The 9,778-nt window shown below is 44.2% G+C and overlaps 1 protein-coding gene across 1 annotated transcript in view; it reads left to right on the top strand.

Moving 5' to 3' along the window:
- T265_05839 (hypothetical protein) overlaps positions 1-5,424 on the top strand; it is a gene marked incomplete at both ends in the record, with an annotated part of 18,808 nt that extends 13,384 nt beyond the window's left edge. The window contains 3 exons of the mRNA XM_009170960.1: positions 589-981; positions 2,461-2,781; positions 5,314-5,424. Coding sequence (XP_009169224.1) covers positions 589-981; positions 2,461-2,781; positions 5,314-5,424 — 825 coding nt within the window. The remainder of the gene's footprint in view (positions 1-588; positions 982-2,460; positions 2,782-5,313) is intronic.
- Positions 5,425-9,778: the final 4,354 nt, after the last annotated feature.

Raw genomic sequence — 9,778 nt, 5'->3', positions numbered from 1 at the left:
ACCGTGCCTGGTGAACTGCTATCATGCTTCAGACATGAGTATACTTCATTAAGTGCACTCAGAGCTGGTTCCAAATATATGCATCAGTGTTCTACCCGGATATCGCCATATCCTTGCGATTTTTTATCCAGCATCAGGTTGTGAGGAACAGCGGCAATCCTCCAATCATCATACCTCTGTGACAGGAAGAGATACCAGCGTCCTTGGCTTAATTTATCGGCATTTCTGTCAGGGTTGTTTGCTCAACCGTCGAGTCAATCAATGCTTCGGAGACCGGACTCCTCAATTGCGTCAGTGCGGCAGTCAGGATGGGTGACATATTAGGATGTGCATTGGAATCAACTGCCACCAGAGAAAGCTAGTGGTTCCTAGTGGAGGCATGGGGAATCGCGCCACTGTGCGTTGTTAAAGCGAAAGACCAGGACAGTTAAACGGTGGTTCATTGTTTTTTTTACATGTAAAACTTGTCACGTTGCCAGAAGGTGAGATGTCGACACTGAAAGCAAACAGAATTTCATACTGTAGGGTTTCTCACTTAATAAATAAGCACTGTTGTCTTTCATGAAGCACTTCCAATCTCGTTTACAGGTTTGGCGCTACGATTTGGCCGGGGATCCTTCAGACCTCGTGGATTTTTCAGGAGAACGGGAAGAAGAATTGGATATCAACCATCATAATGGGAACGAAAATAAAGCCGCCTGTTTGGCGAAACTGATAGGCCATGCTGGTGCTGTGTGGTCGGTCAACTGGCATTGGAGTGGACGTTTCTTGATTTCCGGAGGAACAGACAGCACGGTTCGCATCTGGGACGTTGAGATGACCAAAACTGTTAGTCAGATGTCCTCTGAAAGACGTCAGCAGTGTAGATCGACGTTCCGGAAACAGACCGGTACGGTGAACTCCACTCGCTTCCTCCCGTACGGGAACATATTGGTTAGTGCGTCAACCGACAAAACAGTGGCCGTTTGGGACGCGCGTGCAGTAAGTGCTTTCACGAATGATAAAATCACAGTTTTCTGGTCCTGAAGCCCGGTCAAATTACTGGTACGAGCGAAATCAAACCATAAGGTGAAAAGTCCCCTTGTGCGTGTTTTCGCTAGCCATCGAAAGGTGTTCAGCTGCTATCTAAAATGTTTTAGCTCTTCGTCGGTCTCAAGTTTTGTAAGGTGAGATATCTATACGTTTGTCCCCGGATTTTGAACGCGGGGTAAATGTCATACGCGATGCCATTTTTGACCAATACAAACAATTCCAGCTGTCACACGAAAAAAAATCGTTCAGCCGTAACACCTTTTCGGTGCCCAAATGCTATGCCACCCGAAGGAAGCACGAGGGCTGAGATACTGCCAGGTTGCCCAAGTCTAGACAGGGGAAATCGAGAGGCAGAGGTCGGGTTCGAACCATGGACCTTCCGGTCAGTAAATTCGCGCTCTAACCACTCGGGCCATCTCGCCCCCAGCTGTCACACGGTTGAAACATCACTGACATAGTTACTCTTGATGTATATTTCCACTTGCCAAACGCAGAACTCGTAGCGACACATTCAGTGAATACTAGCTGGAACAATAACGGTGCTTCGAGGTTTGTAAGTTGATGACTTCATCTAACGACTCAAGTGTGTGTATGGAATGGACCAGACGATTTCCGCTAAACTTGGGCATCGAAGTGCCGTTCGTGTTCACGAGATGGTTCAGGTTTTACTTGTTACAAACACTGTTTGGTGGGTTGAACATATTTCTTATCAATTACAGTTATATCTCACGATAGAAGGAAACCATGATGGGACCAAAATTTTCACACATTGAGGAGTCGAGTAGATGAGCGACAGATCTTCCGTTTTCAGTATGGTCACATAACCAAGTCATGCTGACACATCACGAAGAGTTTGTGTTACACCCTGTTCTAAGGAAGACGGTTTCATCTTAAGGACAGATGCTGAGCTTCACGAAGCCGGACTCTGCTGATAAGAGGAGCTCCTATCTATGAGCGTTGAACGGTCGTTGACAACACTGTGGAGGCTACGACGCCATTTTTCACAAATAACTATCCAGTATGACTTTCAAATTTTAAAACACCTAACAGATCAGTGTTCATCAAAAGAAAAACACATGATTTTGGATGCCATGGTAGACGGAGCTGGTGTGGCCCGCTCGTCGAATCAGGTTATCAGTTCATAAACTTTTTGTCACCTGCTCTACAGTGTGTTGGTGATGATCTTTCGGATGACAGTGCAATGTGTACTAAGGCTCAGCGATGATAAAATTTGAAGTACGCATGGAAAAGGGTGAAAACTTTTCTGTACCGAAAAGCATACTTCTGACTGTTCATAGTACACTATAGTTGTTCTCCTGGTTGCCATGTCAGCCACCCCCAGCTTATCTACGAAATATCAGCTCTCCGTATACATTGAGTAGGTCATACACTGAAAAGTGATCGCATTCTGTCAAATGTTCTTTCCAGGGCATTTGTATACAAACGCTTCTGGGTCATAATCATCCAGTCACCTATGCGTTGTTCAATCAGCAAGGAACATTGATCAGTTCGTGCGACACCTCTGGAATTGTCCGGCTATGGGATCTCCGACAAATTGGGCCCCACGGTCCGCAAACCTTCAAAGAACCTGGTAGTCTGTGCCAGACAAACTTGGTAGATCTTACCAAAGTACACAGTAACCAGCCCAGTTTCATGGTCAATCAGCTTGACTTTGAGCTAAGTGGCGAATTCCTAGTGGCAGCTTGTGCGGATGCCCGAATTTATTGCATCGAAGTTGCCGACGGTACGGTGAGTTGGTTTTGTGCACTTTGAGGTTTGAGTTGTTGAAAATACGTGCGAAATCTTGCGCTCCACAGTTGACTTCAAGAACTCAGTATTATGTTACTCACCCACTCATTTTTCATATCAGTTGGGTGGGCTACAGTTGACTTTCAAGTCGGTTGGAAAACTGTCAAAAGCGACTGGTTTTCTAGGACAGGATCATTTGACGTTCCTCATATGGGATCGGATACTCTGGGGGTGCGATTGTGAACCAAGGTAATCTTTGCTGCCGTCTTCTGTTTGGGTTTGTCACAGTGGGTATTTAAAGGGATGAACGATTTGAAATGATTTCGGCACTCTGGAATGAGGATCCTTCCTAACCATTTTTGCGAAACCTTCAACAAGCAAGGGTTCGATCCGAGTTTTTTTAACAGTGTGTTAGAAATTTCGTGAATTTGTCGATGAACATTCGGTGGAAACACCTAGCTGTATTTTATACCAGCATGCAAACTGCCTGTTGGTTGTCCGTCAGCAACAAGATTCTACTGTAACTGTTTGTTTTCAATCTGGAAGAGAGAGGTTTCGCTGCTGTCTAACGGATTACTGATGGTGATGATATCATAAAACTTGTCTGGACAGCTTTCTTCCACTGGAAGTTGTGGAGCGTTTTACATATCTTGGAAGTTGTATTAGTTCTGATTGCTGTGGGCGACAACATCGAATCGCTGTGCAAAGATAGTAATACAGAACGCACTACTCAAGGTCAATGAAAAATTCGGCAACCCACTACCGTTTTCACCCTTCGCGATGCTTTTCAGTTTGGAATATGCCCAATCCTTGTGATATCCAAAATAGACCTAGCAGCTAGATCAAGTAAGGAGATCTACCATAGGTAGAAAACCCAAAATATTTATGCCATCTACAAAAGCCTTTCTCTGTGGATACTAAAAGATCAGCCGATAGGAAGAGAACTGCGCGGTTGGACGAGTCACTGACAGACGAGCTTGGAAGAAGAGTAGCGTTAGGTTAGTTGATGCTTCTGTTTGAATAGCATGCTATGCTATGGAGCTCTGTTGTACAATGCTATTTGGTGAGTTAGGATTCACTACTTGAGTAGTTCCGTAAATAACCCTAGGACCCTGGAGCATCATCATCATCGTTTTCAGCTGTAATAACCGCGTACTCATCGTACAGTGCCGCGATTTCGTTCACCGATGATTTGAGGGCGGCAGGTAGCTGCGCATTGCAGGCGGGGGGTGATAAATTGGTGCGTAAATCCAGCACTGTCGCTGGGCTGTCAAGTGGGGCTCNCCGCGATTTCGTTCATCGATGATTTGAGGGCGGCAGGTAGCTGCGCATTGCAGGCGGGGGGTGATAAATTGGTGCGTAAATCCAGCACTGTCGCTGGGCTGTCAAGTGGGAGGCTCGGGAAGGAAGCTTGCATTGAAGGCAATAGCTTGGATTCACGAGCACTCTATAACATGAGGCGGCCTGGTGCATCACATTCAGTTGCCTGCAAACATCACAAACGAGAGATTCAGCTGGGTTCCGAGTGAGTCTCTCACAAAACCAAATTAGTTTTCAGATGAGTGTGTTTCTCTACTTTCGTGCAATTTGAGTTCACCGAGAACATAAAGTTGACGGAAACCATTTCATGCAATTTGAGTTCACCTAGAACATAAGGTTGACGGAAACCAGGGGACTGCGCCTAACTGATGAGCCCCAAGAAAGGCGAAACCGGTCATGGGCTGTCGAGGAGTTTTCAGCAACCTAGAACAGTTTCCGTGACAGGACTGTTAGAGAAGAGTGGGCTGGCTGGACCGTACGTACCGTCTTCTCAGAAGGATTTAAAACTGAACGGAGACCTTGGACTAATAATTCAGAGCAGCAGCTTTCGAAGATCATCGGTGTGGATAAAATACACCCAATATTTTTATAAACTGTGGCAGTAACCTACATAAATGTACAACCCACCAATCGATACATCGTCTAGAAATCCGTCTTCTCTCATACTACCCATCGGCTAACTAATCTAGATGAGTTTCTCTAATTGACTTATTGGTATTATTGAGTTATCCCATTGTCATCAAACATCACATGCATTTCAGACGGATGTCTTGTAGTTCATTGTTCACATGCAACAACTTGCTGCCATGTGATCGATGAACCAATCATCTGCTCAGAGCTTCCCACTCAGACTGCTGAATCTTGAGCTAAACTCCTCGGGCTATTCACAGAACACACAGCTGTTTTGGGCGAAACTGACTCTCTTTGTTAGGAATTTTCCGCTCGAGTGAGTATTACAAAGTGAATAGTAAAATAAATATAATAAAGAATAAATGAAATAGCTGAATGAAGTTAAAGGTGACTGATAATAGAAATACAACAATAAAATGTCACCCAAAAAGCCAAACAAAACATTTTTAAGCCTATCAGATCTACCGATCAAAATATTGCCGTTGTTTTACTTGATTTATATAATTGTTTCAACGCAATCAATGTAACGAATCATAGTCTGGCGGTGATTTTTCCTTTTCAATAATAATGTTTGTTTTCAAGGTCACGGAACTTGAAGGACACGAAGATGCCGTTCAGTCTGCCGTGTTCGACTACAGCTCAAATCGGCTTTACTCTGCAGGCAGTGATGGTAACATTTGTGGCTGGTGGTGATACAGAGTCCACGGCAGTTCAGTACACATGCAGTGGGTTGGTTTTGGACCAATTTATCGATTTTTCGTAGGCGACAAATATATCATGAGAAAACGATTGAAGTCATTTCAAATAAAGGTATTTTGCAAGTCTTGGGTGCTAATTTATTGTCACATGCAATAGGGGAAGCCTGTTACTTTTCTCTGGCTCAGTTTAACTGGAGAAATTTGCCAGACAGCTCCACTACAAAGCGCAGGGAAGTAAACTCTTTCTCTTGAAAGTGGATCATAGGTAGCGTTCCTTAACATCCGATTTCGATCAGCGAAAACGAGCATTTGCACTTCAAGCTGGTGGAAATGTGTGTTAGCCGTCAACTTCTATCCTCCAAGACACTATGAAAGATAGACAATCCCGATATTTGTGAGAGAGAACTAACGATCACAGAAATGGTTTTTTAATGAGTTGGATGTACTGCGGTTGCCTGAATTTATAAAACCTCAGATCCCCCAATAGACTTGTTGCTCTAAATACATTTTAATTCGAATTCCCATACGAAAAGCAATAGCTGATCGGGAGGGACCAATTTCGGTTGGTCTGTTTGGGTGCGCTTTCCAGGGGTGCAACACAAAACAGATAGATATCTCAAAGGTGATAAATATCGAACTGCCGTGCGCTGCTTCACGTCGCATTCCAGTCTCTCACTCCCAACAATGAACCATCCCGATCTTAGCTGGGGGGTACATCAGTCTGTTGTCCGTAAGAGCAGGTAATAGTGTACGGAGCTTAGAGTTTAGTAGTAGTGTAACCATGTACTGAGACGAATGTATTAACAATATGATCCTTCTTAATAACACAAAATAAAAATTTCCTGAAAGACAACTTTCGTTTACCTTTACCATGGCGAATGTTACTAAACTACCGCCAAGAAGCCACCATCTTACACCTCAGGCGCACTTTGGCCCAAACTTATGCACAGTCACAAAGTGAATATTGTCATTTTACTGCTGGCTTTCTTTCCACTGAGAGACAATCCTAGATTTGAGGCTGTATAATGCTCTATTGAGTCTACGTTAGTATTTCGGTTCTCTCAAGAAACTAGTATCCATAATGTAGTACCAGCAAAGGATACTCTAATTCAAGGCAATTAGGTAGATCATTTGAAGTGATCTCCTAGGAGAGGGTAGGTGTACGACTGTGGCCTTCTAAGAGGCGGCAATTTAAAAGAGGTAGTATCCACCATATCTTTCCAACTGTGCTTTTCAGACAAGTGAAGTGTAGTACTGTTGTCCCACCTCTGAAGACAGTCTACAGTGGCTCACCAAGTGCGACCTGTTCCTCTTCTAAGAGGAACCTAATCGTTCGACAAAATCGAGAGGGATCTACTACAGGTGGTCCTTTCTGTAAGGCAGCTTTTACAGAGAGCAGCAATGATAAAAGTTGTGCCTCATGAAGACGAAAATCACTTTAGAACACGATCCTTTTTTCATTCACTTGTCCAAACGCCTGACTAGGGCAAAAACGCATAAAAGCCGGGATGCACGTATCTTACACCCTAATCTTTGTTGGGCGATGTTTGACGCCACGAAAAGTATGAGGGTGGGAGCTGAGGTGATCTTTCAGAAGGCGTCAGTTTTGATGACAGGCTAATGAGATTTAGCTGAAATGGTACTGATTCGAAGAGCTGGTATCCTCTGAGGGGATCACCTAACGTATACATTTGTAATCAACTGGCGGTGGTCGTTACCTTATTGAATTCTCACGTATTGTGATCGCCTATTGTGATCGATCTGTGACCCCAAGCTCGTGCAACCAGGTGATCAACCGTCAACAAACTGGTGCTGTTATCAATAGACATTTTAATGTAAACCGCCGCGCTTTCAGTGGTTGACGCCTAATGGTTTGACCCGACTAAACTTCGATAAAACCCTTGCGTTTGCATTTTGTCCCAGTATGTTGAAAACCAGCCAAAAACGGCCAATTCGTTTTGCAGTTCTTCGAAAGTACGTATCTGGTAGTCAATCACCTTCATTCGGCTCTTGTACTACCACACTGGTTTGTAGTCAGATCCTCACCTGATCTGTAAGAAATTTCTCATTTACATCGAACAGAGAAATTTCACTGATCAATCGACGAATCTCAAGCTGGTCTGTGGCCTTGATTTTATGAATTCTTTGAAAATAAATGACCCCATTTCGTATATGTGAATGTGTAATTAGCTACATCAGTGTTTAGGCCATTTTTAACGATTCTGGTTTCTTGTTTTCGGAAACGTTTGGTAACAATCGGTAGATTTATTGCTGGGCAACGTTTCGCTTTTGACCCAAAAGCTTCGACAGGCCAAGTGACTAGATTACGAGGTTGGTCGGGATTTAAAGCGAAAGGAGAACCAACCAGTTAAGTCACACTAAATCACTGTTGGGTGTCAACCGAGGGATTTTTGTGTGTTAGGTCGATGGGGAACCTACATAAATTTAGGTCCAGCCTAGTGGCTAGTTCTTCCGTTTTGGTCCACTTGGAACGTTGTCAAGCGATAAACCTACCGATTGTTCCCAAACTTTTCCGGAAACGAGGACTACTCAATCGGTTCCAAGCATCTTCACCTTATTCTGGATCCTGTTTTCTGCCTATTGTACCTAAAATGAAGGTCACTGGTGTCATACACTGTGCATTAAAGGGTGACGAGCGAAATATTTTGGGGAAAACACCAGTCTGCACACAAGTCCCTTATCTCTTCTATGAATGGAACGAAGGTGTTAAGCGGTTGACTTTCAAACCATAATGTAAGTCCCATGTTAGTTTCGGTTTTCTACTGGTGTAACGGTGGATACTATTGATCGGCTATGCGAGTAGTATGTTTCCTCGTAAATCCGCTTCGCGTCCCTTGAAAAGTGAAATCTCTTAGGGGATTTGTGGAGTCGCTTTGTAGCAGTTGGTTGCATTTGAGTAACAGTCAATGAATACCCAGGAAAGTTCAGGAAGACGCGTTCAAGAAGAACAAAATGCATATGACAGTTTTGCTCCCCTGACCAATAGTCTGTAACCGTTCAGTTGATGTTTTTCTAACGAACAACTCCGCAGCGAAGGCCTTCTTCCTGTCACTGGTATGTACACCACCAGGTTTTGACGACGTGAACTTAATTGAGTTGGGCTGCTCCTGAGTCCCTTCTTTTGCCTGCGTCTATTTTTTGGGCATTTGTAGGGTATTTAAGCTTCATGAAGCTAGGAAACCTTGTGTGGAGATCCGAACAAAGCATAAAAAACATGTGTACAACAGAGTCATGTGGCTACTTGGAAAAGTCGAAATACGGATTTCTCATCAGGGAATTGGTCAGGAGGGAACTCTTCTTTGGGCGCCTGGCTGCCATGCCAACCGAAAGAAACGTGAAGGCTTGGATACCACTAGCTTGCCAAAGACAAGACAGCGCCAGTGGAAATATAGAGGTTGGGTTCGAACCACGGGCCCTACAATCAGTAAGTTCACACCTAAACCACTGAGGTATCCGGATGAAACATGTTGCTGGGTCCCCTGTTCTGGTTGAAAGTCAAAGATGCCTTCGAGGTACCACGTGGGTTTGTATTTGCTGGCTATCAAGAAAGATGCAAGTACTGAGGATCAGATATGCAGCCTGAGCTAACGGCCTTCCTGTCAATAGCTGGTTGAAATTCTCACAACTTCTAGCGTTCATGGGCGCCTTTTATCTCGTTTATTTAGTTAAGTGCACTCACATGAGCGTCAGTTCTAACGTCGCAACACAAAGTAGCTCAGGGAACACGAATAACACAGGCGGTTCCGCAGGTTGAGCACCGACGTTGACCAACCAGCCGTCTTTTGCAGTACAGTAGTCAATTTTCGTAAGAAACACCATCGTTGAACGCATTCAAACAGGTACACGCTTCGAACCGCTGCTTGCTTGGCGGGTAGGTTACAGAATAAAGCCGAAATCAAACAAGAGTTTTGTAACCACTTTAATGTTTACACCGAAAGATAGGACAGAAACAGCAGATGAATCTACCATTCTTATTTCAGGTGTGTGTTCGAATCGAACAAATTACCCATTTATGTGATCATGTGAGTCACGTTTCTCCAGACATTCGACGCTTTCACTCACTGGTTTCTGGTTTCTTCTTCGACACATATTCTGCAGTGCCGTACACTAACTACTATCACGAAGGCGTGCAACCTCGGTCTTTACGAACTGGGAAGGGCAGTTTCACTGATAGTCAACTGGTAAAATCACCTCAGTACTTGTGACTTCACACTGGAGATCGCTTGACTTGATCCTGACTTAAGTGAGATGGGTAGGACTGCGTTTGTCTTGGTGTGCCTAGGAAGAAAGTGACAAAGACAACTTTCAGATACGTGCACGGGGCTTTT

This window comes from Opisthorchis viverrini (assembly GCF_000715545.1).
Source record: "Opisthorchis viverrini unplaced genomic scaffold opera_v5_117, whole genome shotgun sequence".
NCBI lineage: Eukaryota > Metazoa > Platyhelminthes > Trematoda > Opisthorchiida > Opisthorchiidae > Opisthorchis > Opisthorchis viverrini.
The sequence above is the reverse complement of the archived record's forward strand: the minus strand, read 5'-3'. Positions and strand labels throughout refer to the sequence as shown.